Below are 20,232 nucleotides of genomic sequence, written 5' to 3' on the forward strand. Positions count from 1 at the left end.
GGCGTTTCTTTTAGGACAAAATGAAAGGGAATAGAGCTAGAGAAAAACCTGGTTCAGCCTGCTTTCCAATTGACACTGGGAAACAAATTCACCTTTCAACAGATCAATATCCTAAAACACAAGGCCAAATCTATACTGGAGTTGCTTACCAAGACAACATTGAATGTTCCTGAGTGGCCTAGTTACAGTTTTGTCTTAAATCTGCTTGAAAATCTATGGCAAGACTTGATAATGGCTGTCTAGCAATGATCAACAATGAACATGATGGAGCTTGAGGAATTTTAAAAGGAATAATGTGCAAATATTGTACAATCCAGGTGTGCAAAGCACTTAGAGAGTTACCCCAAAACACTCACAGCTGTAATCGCTGCCAAAGGTGCTTCTACATAGTATCGACTCTGAGGTGTGAATATTTAAGTAAATTAGATACTCTATTTTTGTATTTCATTTTCAATAAATTTGGAAAAATGTTTGAAAACATGTTTTCACTTTGTCATTATGGGGTATTGTGTGTAAATGAGGGAGAGAAAAAATTATATTTAATCAATTTTGAATTCAGGCTGTAACACAACAAAATGTGGAATAAGTCAATGGGTATGAATACTTTCTGAAGGCACTGTGCAAAGGTATCTATATACAATTTTAAGTATTATAATAAATAAATAATGATAACCTCCATTTAGATATTACATTTACATATTAGATATGTAAATAGTCTGTACTATCTACAGAGACAGCGTAAAGGCAGAAAATAGTTTAAAGTGTTTCTGTCACAGTAGACATGGGGCTGTTGTTGATGATGCCATGAGCGATTCAAGATAATAACAACATAAACAGCCATCAGGAAATAGGGATTAAATTCACCTTTTGCTTTTTAGAATCCAATCTTGACGGAAGCTCTTCTGCAGAGGAGCTATATAAACCAGGTGGTGCACCTCATTCCACTGATAAAGCCAAAGTTGTCATCCACTAAAGTGGGGGCTGAGGATTCTAACATTTCAGTACATGGAGATTAGTAATGGAACAACGTATCATTTGGCAATGATCTATTTTGCTGCGGTTGTTAATTAAAGCAAGTATGCAGAATGTGTGTGCAAAGCCATGATATCACAATGCACCGAGTGAATCCCAAATCAAGCTTTGCATATTATAATCCTGTTCAAATGTGAATAAATAAAACCTATGCATTAATGTGGGCAAGATTTCATTTTAATAAGTGAAGGGAGAAATGGAGAGAAAAAATGGCATTACATCTCACTTCAAGTTGTTGTGGAGAGTGTGGGAAGGAATCATTCCTTCTCATTAAAGGTGCAATCAGGAGCCCCCCAGATCTCCAATGTAATAACCAGTGAAAATAATCTGTTTTATTGATAGGCACATGCAGCAGAGTGTGTGCCAATTGCCTGTGTCTTATAGAAGGATATAATTCTTTGTGACTGCTCCTCAGGGCATCAGCTCTTCAAGTTCATCGTTTCTCTTTCTGATAGATATAGTTTGCCCTAAAAACCTGAGAATTTAATATGAGAGCTAACAATCTCTGCCAGCGGACATTTGGAAATGGAACAAAAAATGTCATGTCAGTTGACAGAATATTTTTTAAAGCTGTACACCTTCCATCTTATTTTAATTTATTGATGGATTCAAAAAGTAATCCTACACACGCCAGACACTTTGGTTTTTTTTGTAGGGGAGAGTGGATGCTCTTGGTGCACACTGAGCACTATCAGAATGGAATATTTCAACAAAGTCTAACTTTGTCAATTGATTGACTGTGCCTCACAATAGGTTTGTGTCTACATAAATACATGTTTGGCTCCAGAGTGGTGCAGCGGTCTTAGGCACTGCATCTCAGTGCTAGAGGCATCACTAAAGACCCTGGTTTGATTCCAGGCTGTATCACAACCGGCCGTGATTGAGAGTCCCACAGGGCGGCACACAATTGGCCCAGCGTTGTCCGGGTTTGGCTGAGGTAAGCCGTCATTGTAGATAAGAACTTGTTCTTAAGTGACCTGCCTAGTTATATAAAAGTAATATATATTTTAAAAAATGGCTCATGAGAGGGATCTTATTTTTTTTTTTTTTTTTAACACAACGTTTGTACTTATCGGTCATGTCTCTATCAGTCAGATCATAGATCATCTCATCACAAGAAAATACATCATATTTCATCATCATCTTTAATCCAATCCGTATCACACTGCTTATTTGACTATAAACGTCTTAAGGTGAAAGACCACATAATGTAAAAAACTGACAGTTGTTAGATGTTTCTAAATTCTTTCTGTATATTACTGAACCATGTATAGATCTTGAACATATTAGAGTTATTATATTATACTTATCATATTAGAGTTATCATATTAGAGTTATCGTATTGGAGTTATCATATTATACGTATCATATTATACGTATCATATTATACTTATCATATTAGAGTTATCATATTATACTTATCGTATTGGAGTTATCATATTATACGTATCATATTATACGTATCATATTATACTTATCATATTAGAGTTATCATATTAGAGTTATCATATTAGAGTTATCATATTAGAGTTATCATATTAGAGTTATCATATTGGAGTTATCATATTAGAGTTATCATATTATACGTATCATATTATACGTATCATATTATACGTATCATATTATACTTATCATATTAGAGTTATCATATTGGAGTTATCATATTAGAGTTATCATATTAGAGTTATCATATTATACGTATCATATTGGAGTTATCATATTAGAGTTATCATATTGGAGTTATCATATTAGAGTTATCATATTATACGTATCATATTATACGTATCATATTATACTTATCATATTAGAGTTATCATATTAGAGTTATCATATTATACTTATCATATTAGAGTTATCATATTAGAGTTATCATATTATACTTATCATATTAGAGTTATCATATTATACGTATCATATTGGAGTTATCATATTAGAGTTATCGTATTATACTTATCATATTGGAGTTATCATATTAGAGTTATCATATTATACTTATCATATTATACTTATCATATTAGAGTTATCGTATTGGAGTTATCATATTAGAGTTATCATATTGGAGTTATCATATTAGAGTTATCATATTATACTTATCATATTATACTTATCATATTAGAGTTATCGTATTGGAGTTATCATATTAGAGTTATCATATTATACTTATCATATTGGAGTTATCATATTAGAGTTATCATATTAGAGTTATCATATTATACTTATCATATTAGAGTTATCATATTATACTTATCATATTGGAGTTATCATATTAGAGTTATCATATTAGAGTTATCGTAATAGAGTTATTTTACATTTGAATTGACAATTCCCAGTAATCCTAGACATTGACTAATCGAGCAGTAATTCCTACAGTGAACCAGTACAGTGAGTAGTCACTTAGTAGGAGTCACATTGTGTCAGTGAGCTTTCATACTGCACCATGGACCCAAGCACTAGGATTCATCAACTTAATATGAGGCCAGGTACCACAGGCTGAAATGACATTTTTGTATCTACTTATGTAGTAACTTACTTTGAAGAGATGGCGATTGGATCAAATTAATTGCAATGAGGTTGCCAAAAATGTAATTAAAATATATATTTTTAATGGTGTCCCCAAAAAATTCTGGTGAAAAAAATGGGTTTCCCACTGAAAATGTTTGAATTCCACTGATCTAGGATCATCAAGCAGCTCTGCTCCACTGTTTCTGATGGGAGAGATTGTTAGTGTAGTAATTTCTTCCAGACCATAGTGGGAGCTTTAGTGTTATACAGCCTATTACAGTAAGGCCAGGGGAGAGTCTTTGCCTCACAAAGTGCTGTTTAAGAAGGGATACAAGTGTACAGTAATGACATGAAGACAATGGAATACAGATGTAGGATCATAATTTGAACAAGTCTGTTACAGCAGGAAAATAATGCAGCAATAGGAAATGTGAATTATGATGTGGATTATAATGAATGGACCTTTTTGTAACACTTTACTTGACACCCAGTGTCATAACACGTTATGACACGGCCATAACCATGTCATAATATGTCATATCAGCTGACATAACTTGTCATAACCTGTGATGATATGGTCATATAACATATATTTACACCTGTTGTGACATATATGGTGTTATTTTATGGCTGGTTATGACATCTACATAAGAGTGTCAAAACCCTAATTTTTTCCCTGCGAAGAAGTTTCCTCTCGTTTGAAACTTTGTTTCTTAAATCCTTTGTTGTTGTCGTAATGAATTCTTTACAGTCATGTTTTTTCGTCATATTTTAAACAATTTGTAGAAAATACACTTTATGACTGTCATGAAGCATTATGATTGTCCTTTGTCAATTTCTTGTGTCACTTTCTTGGACTAAGAAAATACACTTCATGACACTGTCAAGAAGCATTGTGACCATCAGAATCATACAAGCCAGATAAGCCTATCACGTACATGCCCTTATATCAGTTATCAGTCGAAAAGAGAGTCCTGCTCCTAAAATCTGCTTCTGCATTCATCCCAGTCATCAGCAACAGAGCATTGAGGGTAGGTGCATGTCTGACATCAATGTGTGCACAATTACAATGATAATTTAATATGGTTTTCTAAAAAAATACATATATATATAAAACATAAACATATTGTTGACATGTAGGCGATGGTGTAATGGATTGTTTTGCTTTGTGCTGTAAGTTTTGTGGGGTTTTACACTCTTATGTAGGTGTCATAACCAGCCATAAAATAACACAATATATGTCACAACAGGTCTAAATATATGTGTCACGACAATGTTATTACCATCTTATAGCAGGTTATGGCAAGTTATGTCAGCTGTTATGACATATTATGACATGGTTATGACAGTGTCGTAATGTGTTATGACGCTGGGTGTCAAGCAAAGTGGTACCGACATAGTAGGGGTTGATATATTTTCAGTAAGTGCAAATTACAAACTTCAGAAGACTTTTTAAACCTCAAATACACTATACAATTTACAATTTACATTTCCTGCATTGCAGGAAAGTTCTCCTGCAACCCGGTGATCAAATTAAGATCCTACATCTGTAGACCTGGTATCTTACAGCTTACCTGTCTCTAACAGCTATGGCAATTTGATTCATGTTCAAATACTCTTACTCCTGTGAGTAATTTGTGCTTGATTTTGACAGTAGACATGCTATTGATACAGTTATTACTACAGTGGGCTAAATAAGGTCACACAGAGTGTTTCTTGGTAGTCTTAAACAAATATATTTTAAACAAAGTATACACCTCACACACATGGTCATGGACAAAAAAAAGACACCTCTACCGTGTCAGATATAGAGTTGAAATGTATTACATTTTGAGTTTGCAGTGCAATATTACACTTTATATACATCACAGAAGACTGAAATATAACAAAACCTTTTGACATAGAAACACTAGATTTTCAGCAGTTTAAATTTTTTTTTTTAACCTTTATTTAACTAGGCAAGTCAGTTAAGAACAAATTCTTATTTACAATGACAGCCTACCCTGGCCAAACCCTTCCCTAACCCAGACGACACTGGGCCAATTGTGCACTGCCCTATGGGACTCCCGATCACGGCCGGTTGTGATACAGCCTGGGATCAAACCAGGGCCTGTAGTGACGCCTCTAGCACTGCAATGCAGTGCCTTAGACCACTGCGCCACTCGGGAGCCAACAATAATGATGATTAATTATGAAATTATGAAAAATATGAACAACATTCCATCCTTGAGGCCACTAGAAGACGATTTGGTCATTTGACTCCAGGAAAGGGCTACTAAAGACACCATTTTGAATTATACTCTATCTGTGACATACCACGACTATTCGCAAGAGGCAATGAATACTTTCTACAGGTAGAGTCTAACCTTGATACTGTCAATAAAGTCAAGTTGTTCTCTAGAAATGGTTACGATATGACCTAGCAAGCTTTGTCTGGCAGGCCACAAAACACAAGAGAACTGACCACTGAGACAACTGATGCCACTTTATCTACTGTAGATCATAATTTCAATCCTTTTCGTGCAAAGATCACATGGAAATCCCAGTCCTCTCCCTCATAATATCTTGTGTAACTGCTTGACTTCATTGGATGAATTCTCGGCCTGGGGGGAAAACTATGAGTAATTTGATGACCATACAAACGCAGAACAAACCTTCCCTGAGTAATTGTGTATAGTTATGCCAACAATACTTACAGATAATCTAAGATATCCTTCCTTAGTGACTCCGAAGCATAATGTTCTACAAACACAAGAACGAGGAAGTAGTTTCACCATTTCCTCCTGCAGCAACAAAGAAATGTACCACAGTGACAGTGCAGGCATAAGTCAAGTTGTTGGAATTTAACCCAGTTATTTGAGTAAAAAATGTATTATGTTGTGGTGGCCTTCAATAATATGGATTTGTAAAAGTAATATTCGGTCAAAGACCAAATATACACTTCAAATACTTCAGAGATACCCGTGGATAATGTTAGTGGAAATGTGATAAATAACATGTTCTCCACCATGCTCTCACCTGGGCAAGAGGAGACACCTTCAGCTCACCCCCTGTTCCTGATTCCAGAATGCCTCCCTGAGCCCCAGCAGGAGTCCATATACCCATTGCATTATGTACTTTTAAACAAACTTGGACCTCCTGAAAGTGAAGCTAGACTTCAGAGGATGTGGCATGTTTATGGGAATGTACTGTAGAGATTTTCTAATTTCTTCTGGTCACCTTGGGCACAGTGACATGTATGCTTTGGAGCCTTTGATATGAGACATGGAGGTTTGGTAGGAAAGGTGCAAATGAAGATATTTTGGGGGCATTTTCCCCTCCTGTGAGCATAGAGAAGTAAGAAATGGAGCCGGTCCTTCTCTGGAGATTACAGGTAATACGGCGCATAGCCTTCATAAACATTCTTGACGCAACCTGATGATGGAGAGATTGCTCCAGGAAAGGATATTTTCACACTTTGATTTGCCTGAAATGAGCTGGAGAAGTCAGCGATGTCTTTGAGGTTCTTAACAGAGAAACCTGCCCTTTAGCATTCGATCTCTCTTTCTCCACCCATACTATATTGAACAAAAATATGAACGCAACATGTAAGGTGTTGGTCCCATGTTGCATGAGCTGAAATAAAAGATCCAAGAAATTTTCCATATGCACAAAAGCTTATTTCTTTCCAAATGTGTGCACACATTTGTTTACATCCCTGTTAGAGAGCATTTCTCCTTTGCCAAGATAATCAATCCACCTGACAGTTGTGGCATATCAAGAAGCTGATTGAACAGCATGATCATTACACAGGTTCACCTTGTGCTGGGGACAATAAAAGGCCGCTCTAAAATTAACAGTTTTGTCACACACAATGCCACAGATGTCTCAAGTTTTGAGGGAGTGTGCAATTGGTATGCTGACTGCAGGAATGTTCCCCAAAGTTGTTGCCAGATAATTTATTGTTCATTTCTCTACCATAAACCATTTCCAACATCAATTTAGAGAATTTGGCAGTACGTCCAACCGGCCTCACAACCGCAGACCACGTGTAACCACGTCAGCCCAGGACCTCCACATCCGGCTTCTTCACCTGCGGGACAAGCCACCCGGACAGCTGATGAAACTGAGAAGTATTTATTTCTGTAATAAAGCCATTTTTAGGAGAAAAACCCATTCTGATTGGCTGGGCCTAGCTTCCCAGTGGGGGGCCCAGTCATGTGAAATCTATAGATTAAGGCCTAATGAATTAATTTCAATTTACTGACTTCCTCATATGAACTGTTACTCAGTGAAATCGTTGAAATTGTTGCATGTTTGCGTTTATATTTTTGTTCAGTATAGAATATACAGATCTGTTCCAAAAATGTGTCCCAATTATATCAATTCATGAAATAAAACACAACAAAGAGCTGATGATGGTTTATTAGTATTCATCTCAGAGAAAAATGCTAAATTTGATCCAACTAAACCATTGAAGCCAGGCTTTAATCCAAGCCCCTGTGGGGTAGCCCCGAGTATATTGGGAATGTAGAACGTCTGTATATCTTTCCGAGGTCACCATAGAGTTGACCCAGTGCTACATATGCATGTTCATTTGCCTAATCTCTCCTCTACAAATGTCTTACAGGCACATAAAAGGGTTTATGAAAATCTGAGACAGCCAAGGCTTGAAATCATGTGAGAAACCTTTACGTTGCTTGTTGATCTACTGTAACGCAGATGCATTATTTATATATATTTTTGAAATAATGTGAAACTAGAAAAAAACATTTGTATATGTTGACAATGATGAGACTAAATATGATGTGTATGATATGGGCTGGAGGTAGCCTAGCGGTTTGGAGAGTTGGGCTGTAACTGAAACATCTCTGGTTCAAATCCCTGAGCTGACTAGGTGAAAAACCTGATGTGCGCCTTGAGCACATCCTGTAAAGCACTCTGCATAAGTGTGCCTGCTAAATGACAAACAATTACATATATATATATATTCCCAAGATGATGTATAATGGGACTAATATAAGGGTTAAATGAATTCAGAACTAAATATTGAGTAAACTATAATGAATGTAATCTGTGGGAAATCATAGTGCTTTACTGTATTGATCTTGTGTGACCGCCCCTCATCTGGAGAGATGTAGTTATTTCAAATACACTATGGAAATTACGTAAATACAACTCTTCTAGCACAAGGTGATTGTGTCATTCTGAGTAAGAGGGAATAATTTTACTCCACAGGTTCACCATGCAAGATGGTGACAAAAACATTGTCCCCTGCAAAAATTCCAAAAGCCATTAGTTAACCACTAGACCCAAGACAATGGTAATAGCCAGCATACTAAAACTCATATAAATGTAAAAGGATATATTATGGCTGTATCACAGGCTGTATCACAACCGGCAGAGATTGGGAGACCCATAGGGCTGCGCACAATTGGCCCAGCGCCGTCCGGGTTTGGCCGGTGTAGGCCGTCATTGTAAATAAGAATTTGTTCTTCTCTGACTTGCCTAGTTAAATAAAGGTTAAATGTAATTATTATTTTTAAATGGCTACTGTAGCAATAACCCACATTAAGCATGCTGAATAACACACATGTAGTGTCCATTGAGTTGGTGTGTAATAATAACCACCTCATTGAAGGTGGAAAATATGTTTTTCTCTTACAGCAGGTGTCCCAGTATCTTTGAAATGTCAGTGATCCCAGACATGCCTTTAACCAGCGAAGGCTAAAAGATGCAGGGCCTTTTTCCCAGCAGCTAACAAGCTACAAACTGTCCTCCCCGAACCCAAAGACAGGACCATAACCATACTGTAACTAGCACTCAGCTCAGACACCCATCCATACCCACAAGACATGCCATCAGAGGTGTCTTCACAGTCCCCAAGTTCAGAACAGACTATGGGAGGTGCACAGTACTACATAGAGGCATGACTACATGGAACTCTATTCCACATCAAGTAACTGATACAAGCAGTAAAAGCAAATAAAAAAATGTGTTGTGAAATCTATGGTAATGTTTTTACAATTGTATAACTGCCTTAATTTTGCTGGACCCCTGGAAGAGTAGACGTTGCCTTGGCATGTACTAATGGGGATCCATAATAAAAAAAAAAAAATTACAAAACACAAGGCACCTCACTCATTTTGTCACGTTCCTGATCTGTTTTCCTTGTTTTTGTATTTGTTTAGTCAGCCCAGCCTCACATTCAATTCGCGCATATATGTACAAAATGTATTTCAGCAGATTTCGTGCGTTTTTGTGCATTTTTGGGGTGGTTCAATTCGTTTGAAAATACACGAATTTCTGTGCTACTTAATTCGTGCGAAAATACACGAATTTCTGTGCTACTTAATTCGTGCGAAAAGACACGAATTTAACCAGTAGGCGACACACAAGCCGTTGCAACAACCATAGACGCGATCGCCTGTATTTATTTATTTTACGTTATGAATATATAGATATTTTGTCTTTTTTTTAACCATATAACCATAAGAGGTTATATATATATTGTCTTTATTTAATCCCTATTAAAACATTGTGGTTTTATGCCTATATGTACTGTTTTCGATTTTTCTGAACAGACTTCAGTATAGAATGAATCATGCAATGCATGATGGCTAATGGTGTTTTATTCGGTTGTAGTTCCATGTATTTCTTAAAAAACAAACGTGTAAACCATTTTTATTGACCAGAATGTAACTGAAAATACAATGGCAGCCTTGCCATTGTCCATCAATAACAAAACATTTTTTTTTCGTATAACATTTGGGGAAACGTATGCAGTCATTGTAGTCTTACATTTTGTTGGCCAACCAAAATTACCAAAACGTTAACCCGTAATAAGGCTAGGGTGGCTGAATGTAAATACATGGCTCTGAGTGTAAACACCTTTTCACTAGAAACGTTCTTGTGTTCAAATTACCGTCAGTGCGAAATAGCTAGAAACCTTTCGTATTTCCACTTGGCTGCACCTACGGTTACGATAACGATAAATCAAGTGCAATACCTGCGTCGACCTGTGTCGAGCAGCAAAACACCGGAAAGCTTCTAGCCTACCGGAAAGTTACAAGAAGAACAAGAATAGTTACCTCATCCGGTCATGTGACACTCTGGATGCCCCCTAAAAGCAATTTCAACCGTTTTGAAAAATGACGCCTGGTAACCCCAAAAAAATACCAGGTGCACGAAAAGTTTGAATATTTTTTGAAAACCTCCATAAATCACTCAGGCCAGCACCCATTGATTTGGGGCGGTAGTATAGTGCTCCCAGAGCGGGTATGGAAGTCTGGATCCCCCCTAAAAGAATTTAAGGCTCTGTGTGTCTTTAAGCACCATACTTTGTCACTCCATCCTTGCTGTGTGTGTGTGTGTGTGTGTGTGTGTGTGTGTGTGTGTGTGTGTGTGTGTGTGTGTGTGTGTGTGTGTGTGTGTGTGTGTGTGTGTGTGTGTGTGTGTGTGTGTGTGTGTGTGTGTGTGTGTGTGTGTGTGTGTGTGTGTGTGAGAGAGCTTTTCTTTGACATCTGTTTAGAGAAATGACTGATTTACAGTTCATGAGGGTTGACCGATTCACACATTTAAAGTTTTGGAAAGATCTGACTTTTTTAAACCTTCGAAACAGCACCTATGACCCCATTTTAAGGCACTTCCGGTTGGCACAGGAAGCTATAAGTAAATACATATCCTGATCGGGGTATGCTTTTACAGAAGTTTTAAGTTTTAAGTCTATACGTTAAGAACTGACTGATTTACACAGGGTTGAATGCACTATATATCACAAACTGCTGGTTGGGTATGGCAACACTTTTAGGGTGATTTTATCACTTCCGGTTGCTCCAGGAAGCTTAGAATCAACACAGGTAGACCTCATAGTGGCTTGGTGGATTGTTATTGAAGACAGGTTCATAAGACATTCATAACCCACATAGGCTTCAGGTTGAATTTAGGGGTGCAGGCAATGAGCTCCTATGGGGTGAGATGTCATTGTAAACTGTTTGATGTAAACACCTTCTTTTAACTGTTAAGGGGTAATGCCACACGGTCAAGGTTAGGCTTGCACAGAGACCTTAGGAACGTTCCTGAGGTAAAATTGTGCTTCTAAACCTTAACAGCTCTCCCTCTGTCTCCCAAAAGCAAAAGACTTGAAATGTAGGTCAAGGGTCATCTTCTTGTCACTGTCACTGTCGCTGCGCTCAGACCGAGCAAGCTACGGTCAAGCGGGGCATCTCGTTGAACTCGGCACGGCCTGGAGACTATGGTGATGTCATTTTTAGTGGTGATTTCAGAATGCTATTTTGGTGGTTTTTCACTGTTTAAACATATTGCAAATGCACGTTACATTTGCAATATGATTCAACAGTGAAAAACATCACATCATATTGCAAATGTAACGTTACATTTGCAATAGGATTCAATGGGCATGTACCATGAATTTGGCCATGAATTTGGCATTCTCTTAAATACTGCAGAAATGCAAAAATGACTGGCCTGATGACCTCGGGATGGCCGGGCAGTGATAGTGGGACCTCTCCATCGCTCGTTGTGTTAAATTTCATCATGTCAATTTTGGTGATGGTACCTCACTGTTGAAACATATTGCAAATGCACAAAAGTCAACTAGCAAGTCAGTGTCCATCAGTCAATTAGATATTTTCAGACACCAAACTGATACCATCTGACTCCAAACTCACTTTTTCCAACTCGTTTAGAAGCCAACTATCACATATTTCAGAGCAGGCCCGAAATTCACAGCGCCTTCCATTTAAACCATAATAAAACAAATAATACGTAGTTATGTTCTAGCTGCGGGTCCAGTTCTCACATTATGTTTAGCCCTATGTGAGGCGACCTCGAATCCCAAGTTTCGGCTCGATAGGTCATTCGGTGCCCGAGCAAAACCTTAATTGGTGCTGAAATTCCACTTTTTTTCATGCCTTGCTACGGGGTCCTTGAATGAGCTATTGGACAGAAATGTCGGGGTCCGTCTCTATGGGCCGAGCCGGTTTCAATGCACCTAGTCTTGCAACTCTGGGACTTTTCTAAATGTCGCCATTTTGTAATGCTCAAAATGAATTGAAGTCATTGCAAATGCACGAGGCTTTTAATCGGTCCGAGAACCTTCTAGAGCCACATAACTCACCGTGCTTAATCGACCTGAGCTCTAGAACAGGTTTGTAAAGTTTCAGAACTCTAGGTCTGACGGTTCTTTAAAAGTTTGAACAAAAGTAACTATTGCAGGCACTGTCTGCCTCTAAGCCCCTCAGTATGTCACTCCATCCTTTCTGTGTGGGTGTGTAAATTTTTCCTTGAAATCTGATGGGATGAATGACTGATTTACAGTTCATGAGGGTTGCCTATTCACATATATTAAGTTTTGGAAAGATTTGACTTTTTTAACCCTTCGAAACAGCCCTTTTGACACCAATTATGGCACTTCCGGTTGGCACAGGAAGCTGAAAGTAAACACATATCCTCATTGGAGTGGGCTTTTACAGAATCCTGAGTTTTAAGTCTATACGTTAAGAACTCACTGATTAACATAGGGTTGAATGCACTATTTCTCTCAAACTGCAGGTTGGGTATGGCAAACACTTTTAGGGTGATTTAACCACTTCCGGTTGCTCCAGGAAGCTTAGAATCGACACAGGTAGACCTCGTAGTGGCCTGATGGATTGTCATCGAAGACAGGTTCATAAGGCATTATTAACCCACATAGGCTTCAGGTTGAATTTAGGGGAGCAGGCAATGTATTCAAACAGTCATTGTAAACTGTTTGATGTTAACACCTTCTTTTAACTGTTAAGGGTTAATGCCACACGGTCAATGTTAGGCTTGCACAGATCGGGAGGACCTTAGGAACGTTCCTGAGGTCAAATTGTGCTTCTAACCTTAACGGTTCTCTCTTTGTCTCCCAAAAGCTAAAAAATATGAAATTGAGGTCAAAGGGTCATTTGGGTCCTTCTTCTTGTCACTGTCGCTGCACTCAGACCGAGCGAGCTACGGTCAAGCGGGGCATCTCGTTGAACTCGGCACGGCCTGGAGATAATGGTAATGCCATTGCAGGCTTTGTGTGTCTTTAAGCACCGTACTTTTTCACTCCATCCTTGCTGTGTGTGTGTGTGTGTGTGTGTGTGTGTGTGAGAGCTTTTCTTTGACATCTGTTGAGAGAAATTACTGATTTACAGTTCATGAGGGTTGCCTAATCACACAAGTGAAGTTTTGAAAAGATCTGACCTTTTTAACCCTTCGAAACTGACCCTATGGCACCATTTTAAGGTACTTCCGGTTGACATAGGAAGCTGAAAGTGAACACATATCCTCCTTGGGGTAGGTTCTTATATAATATTGAGTTTTAAGTCTTTATGTTAAGAACTGACTTATTTACAGAGGGTTAAATGAGTGTGTGTTATTTCATAAAATCACATAAAATCACAGAATTCTCGCAGAGCTTCGAGACCCACTTAAAAAATGTTCGTCTGAACACACTGCAACTGGATCTGTAACTTTTTTTTTTTTTTTACTCCTTTTTGTGAACATTACCAATTTGTCAATGTACGATTTCTCTTAAATTACGATAGATAAATGGCTGGTTCTTTTTTTCCTGACACCGTATGCTTATGTACTTTGACGTGAAGCGGTCAAATTAGCACCCTACTTTGCGTTTTTGACCTTTAATCCCAGAAAAATGTCCATAACTCAAAAAGCGTTGAGGCCTCGACGCCATCTTGTTCGGGGCCAACTGTCCATTACGCCAAACCTACGCTCACCAAGTTTCGTCTTCGAAATAAGTTTAGGAGAAAAGGCCACGTGCATTTGCAATGTGCTTGTGCATTTGCAATATGATTTATTTTCCCTCTGGTGGGAATTTCCGAGACTGCGGAAAAATGACCAAAATTTGTTATTTTTATAAAACGGAAACCGAACGTCCGAGAGATTTCGTTTGATGACTTCCTGAAAGATCTCTCCCCCGCGCACGGCCCGACGCGTCCGCGAATTTTAGAAACGTTGCAGGACGTCTAGTAAGGGACCGTACATTTGCAATGTGGCGTTTCTCACTAACCATATGGCGAGTGCTAAAATGTTCCCTTAAGGTATGGAAGGGCCTTGGAAAGGCCATAAGTGTAAGCCAACATAATTCATTATTTTACATTAACATGTAATACATGCATTATGAAGAAAATGGTGTAATTTAGGCTCCACGAAATATGAAATGGGTTATGAAGAAAATCGTGTATGGTTGCCTACATGACAAAAAGGCGTTCTGATTACAAGTGCACCAGTATCCAAAGTATTAAGCGAAATCAAGCACAGAAAACAGCATTGGCATTAATAAAACAATATTTCCCACGAATTAAGTCGCACGTAAATGTGCGTCTTTTCTCAAAAATTCTGTTCAGCAAGTCTAAAACAGTACATATAGGCATACAACGACACATTTTAAAACATGGTTAAACAAAGACAACATTTCTGTATATTCATGACGTTGAATTAGCCATTAAGAAGAACAAAAATGAAATATAGACTATCGCGTCTATATGGTTGTTGCAAAGGCTTGTGTGTCGCCTACTGGTTAAATTCGTGTCTTTTCGCACGAATTAAGTAGCACAGAAATTCGTGTATTTTCGCACGAATTAAGTAGCACAGAAATTCGTGTATTTTCAAACGAATTGAACCACCCCAAAAATGCACAAAAACGCACGAAATCTGCTGAAATACATTTTGTACATATATGCGCGAATTGAATGTGAGACTGTGTTGGTTTAGTATGGTCAGGGCGTGAGTTGGGGTGGGCATTCTATGTTATGTGTTTCTATGTTTAGGTTCATTGTCTATTAGCCTGATATGGTTCTCAATCAGGGACAGGTGTTTTACGTTTCCTCTGATTGAGAACCATATTAAGGTAGGTTGTTCACACTGTTTGTTTGTGGGTGAGTGTCTTCCGTTTCTGTGTATGTCGCACCACACGGGACTGTTTCGTTTTCGTTCGTGTATGTAGTCTGTTCCTGTTCGTGCGTTCTTCGTGTTTATGTAAGTTCGTTTGTTCAGGTCTGTTGACTTCATTTATTGTTTTGTAGTTTGTTCAAGTATATTTTCGTCTTCGTTATTATTATTAAAATTCATTATGTATTCATCACACGCTGCATTTTGGTCCAATCCTTCTCACCTCTCCTCATTCGAGGAGGAGGAAAAATATGACGACCGTTACACATTTCCATAAGCATATATGCATTAAGATGTTCCAAGACATGCCTGGGCATGTGTGGGGGAAAAGGTTTATTTCAATTACTAGTATAAATATTCAGTTCCATTTAAATGTCCCTTATCTACATGGAAGTGACCATCTGCCAATTATAGCAAGACAGAAAGGTTGCCGGCTGCTTGACCACTGTACTCCTGTTCACTTTGAGACAAATATGTATTTCTAATTTCTAACTTCACGTGTTTACATCATGCCATTTCAAACAAATATGGTCAAACCTTGATTTATACTGTATACAATGTGTTTTTGGATTGTCACACAACAGACATACCATTCTGGATTCTACAAGTGTGAGTCTGGTAAATGGCAGATGGTGTTTTGGGGGCCATGGTTTTGGCTAGGAGGCTAAAGCAATCGGAGACATTTGAGATGTGATTGAGGGATTTGACAATGATCATCATTCAGTCTCCATGCATCCAGTTTAAATAAAAAATATGAAAATGAAATGATCATGAAATTCAATCTTGCTTACAAGCATGATTGTAGAAAAGGTTTTAGTCATTTTCAATACTGACACTGACATGGCTGTATTTATATCACCTGCCTATCTTGGAATCAACTCTGGAAAAAAACAATTCTAAGAAAAAAGTTTTCTCCCAGTTATTTGCATAGTTGCATCTCCACCTTTCCCATTGAGGCCCCTTTTCTCCCAAGGAGAAAAAAAAGCATAGGCTTATCTATTCAAAAGGCATTTAGTCCATTTCTTTCTTGGCCGGTAAACCTATTCACCAGTTGTTCAGCCTTGTAGATTGCATTCTAATGCTAATCTAGCGTGTTAAATATATTTTAGTTCCTCCTTTCACCGTTTTGTCATTCAGTTTATCCAGTTTTGGCCACCCATTTTATTTATTTATGCGCCTACTTCTATTCATGTGCTCATGTATTTTTTATTGTGTTGTTTCACTGTCATGCAGTGTCAACTCACTCTATTCAATGTGGCCTACTTGAAGGGCTTGGAGGGACAAAGCGTGTACACATTGCAGTGCTATTCACTCCGGCCAGCTGGATCGGCTGAAAAAAACCTTGTGAAAAGAAATCCTCCACAATGGACACAGAAAAACTGCACAATGCTAACAGTTTTCCAAATACCACTGATTGCTTTCATCACAATGAAGGAAAGCAGACGCTTTTGCTGAGCTCCACTTCAACAAACAACACTCTCACAAAAACCTCCCAACCCACGTTTTGTTCGCAGACAAAACCTCCTCGACCGTCTAAACGCTCCCAGTGAAGAAACAGTTCGTTCAGGTTTCTCCCCCTTTCCTTAAGTAAAATATAGAATACAAGGCCACATAAAGAGAGGGATTTTTTCACTGAGATGGTAATGCGCGCTCTTTTATTAACCCGGCGACCTTCTCAGGCGTTTCGGTCAGCCAACTGTTGACTACCCTTTAACAATCTCTGGTTTACTTCCTACCAAAAACGATCAAATAAGTGATACCTTCAAAAAAACAATAATCAAAATAAATATCCTTTCTGTTTTCGAAAAAAATAAATAATCCCATAATAGCCTATTGTACTCTACTGATGTGTATGTAGGCTATTCTCCAACAAGGCCAAACTGCTGGTTATAAAACACTGGTGTCAGAATGGGGACCAAAGACACAGAGAAAAGTCCCCCGGTGAAGCGTTGACTTCGTTTGTTTTAAAATGTGCGGAAATAATGTTGAGAGGATAAATGTTGAATTTGATATTTTTTTATTTCATACTGAATGAAACAAGGCCACTTGTGCGTTAATTCCAGGGCTAAGCAGGAAGTTCCGTTGAAAGAAGTGATCGGGGTGTTACAATAGAGAATGCAGAATGGTGAAAGGGTTTAATTAACCGTGTCGGATGATAATTATCCCTGGACAGTCCAAATTAGTTTTGCATAATCGCTCTGATCCATATGAATTAACTTCTTAATGTAATCTAGGAGGGGTAGTTTGCTTAAATATCATGTCCAATGTATTACATGTCATAATATGAACATAAATTCAGAGATATCACCAACACAGACGCACACGCGCCCCCCCCCCCCCCCCCCCCCACACACACACACACACACACAAACCGTGCCATAGTGACGAATGTTGAAGAAAGTATATATAACAAAAATACATTAAATACAATGCAATTAGTTGTGTTTTGTAATTGGAAGCTGACACTTAATTCAGGCCCTGTTTTAAACCTCAAAGAGATTTCTGTTCTACAGGCTTAAAGCTCATTTTTACTGGGAGGGCTTACAGAAACACACTCCGTTTTATCTTCCTATTCACGATTAAAATTGTGATAAATCAGGTTTTGGCTCTTGATTACAATGGGTTGATTTAGATTTCCTAGTAATGCTATTCACAGCGCGAACAAACACGGCCTTTGGAGGATACATTACACTCCACCTGGGCTGACCATGTCAGGGCAATTCAGATTAACATCTTGTTAGCAATTCAGCAAGAACTACAGCGCGATTCTTTCTGTTTGTCCGCAATAGCTTTATTATAACCCTTTGTTCAACATATGAACATAATAGCATTTACCAGTTTAAAGTACATGTAAGTGGTGTTTAAATAAAACACAAAACATACAACTTCATTAAGAGTTAGTAAAAACGAGTGTTGCTCCTTATGCACATAAATGCGAAGGTCTTAAGAAAAGAAAAAAAAGACAATTTGGTGAATTGCCAATGTTGAAAGAAAGGATACCGATTGTTGTCGAATAAAAAAAAACTTCTAGGCTCGTCATACTTGGCGGTGTGATTCCTTTAAATAAATTACATCCCATAAGCACTTAATATTTCCTGTGCAAATGTTACAGGACAAGGTATGTCCACTGTTCAATCAACTGGATCAGCATAATGATTCCCACTAAACAATAAATATTACAGACATCTATAAAACAGTGTTTGAAAACTTAAAATATCAACTGGATTTTGAACCAAACCACCCAGTCAGTTCCAGACCACATCTCAAATACTAGCCAAATGGCAAATTAAATATTACCATCATTTAGGCTGTACACATTTACAGGCGTATGTCGTTCTGATTGAAACAGGAAAGCAACATGAGCGTAGCCAGAAGCACAAGAAATTAGCAATCCTTCTTGACCAACAATATAAATCATATAAAAGCAAGTGATTATATTTCTTAGACAATATTTAATTATCAGATAAAATATATGAAGATAAGTATGACCAGTTAATGTTTATATCTGATTTGTTGTGTGATGTAGTAAACTGTCTACTTGATAAGAAGCCAGTAAAGCCGGTGCTTTAGCAACAGACATGGTACCTTTCAAATGAGTATTCACATTGACAAGGGCCCTTTGCTCTCTGTATTCCTGCCATCCTTTTGTTCTGTCCCTCTGGGATTTGACAGATGATGGCTGAATATTAGTTTCGAGAGTTCTCTAAATAAGCATTAGGCCCTACCTTAGATAAAGGCATTAATCAATATACATACACATGTGATATCTGAGACGACGAGCACTTTATCACATGTACAAGTTTGTGCATGCATAATAAACTCTTGCATGAATATTTTTTCACATGTAAACCTCTCCTAAGTCCAATAGGCTATCATAATGCCGCTGCATATGCAGGGTAGTCAAGTTGAGGTTTGCCCATCCCGGGGAGTAGGATGTAGGCCAACGGTGGCTGGAGACCCGCAGAGGGCCAGCCCGTACAGTTACAGGAGATCATGTAGCCTGGGTTGCCCGGGGCTGGATGAGAGTGAGTGTGAGTTCCACCGACACCGCCAGTTCCAGAGAAAGCCGTGCCACCAGGGTAGCCCAGAGATGGGTAAGGAAACGAGGGCGAGGATAGCTCTGACATCTTCGATCCGAGCTCAAAAAACGAATAGGGGTTCGTGGACATGGACGGGTTGAAAAAGACTCTCGCTGCTGCGGCCGCCGCTGCCGCTTTGTCGGGGTTCCCCAATAGGTGTTCGGAAAGTGCTCCATGAGATAAACCGCTAACTTTTAGCGCGTCGTGCTCCCCAAGATGGTAGGGCACTGGGAAGGCAAACTTGTCTTTTTTCATCAGAGTCTTTGGCTTCCGCCTAGGTCTGTATTTATAGTCAGGGTGTTCCTTCATGTGCATGGCTCTCAGTCGTTTAGCTTCGTCAATGAATGGCCTTTTCTCCGACTCAGTGAGAAGTTTCCACTCCGCTCCCAATCTTTTGCTGATTTCGGAGTTGTGCATTTTTGGGTTCTCCTGAGCCATTTTTCTTCTCTGCGCTCTGGACCAAACCATGAAGGCATTCATCGGTCGTTTTACGTGATCCATTGGTTTAGACATGTTGGTACAAAGTACTTATGGTCTGAAAAAGGAAATATCACAGACAATATGTCAAGTCTCTTTCTAGTATTTAGTGACAGTAAAGCCTCAGGTTGCCTAACAACGCAAATCAAAGTTACATAGGTCTACATATATGATACAACTAAGTAATCCAATTAAAGTATATTTAGCAGAGAAACAATAATTG

General features: G+C 38.4%; 1 protein-coding gene across 1 annotated transcript; it reads right to left on the minus strand.

Annotated features, from left to right (window-relative positions):
* Positions 1–19,325: 19,325 nt before the first annotated feature.
* Positions 19,326–20,045, minus strand: LOC120063704 (transcription factor Sox-21-B-like). The gene has a single exon (XM_039013999.1). It carries the CDS (start codon positions 20,043–20,045, stop codon positions 19,326–19,328), a length of 720 nt encoding a protein of 239 aa, XP_038869927.1.
* Positions 20,046–20,232: the final 187 nt, after the last annotated feature.

The sequence above is a fragment of the Salvelinus namaycush genome, chromosome 19, assembly GCF_016432855.1.
Source record: "Salvelinus namaycush isolate Seneca chromosome 19, SaNama_1.0, whole genome shotgun sequence".
NCBI lineage: Eukaryota > Metazoa > Chordata > Actinopteri > Salmoniformes > Salmonidae > Salvelinus > Salvelinus namaycush.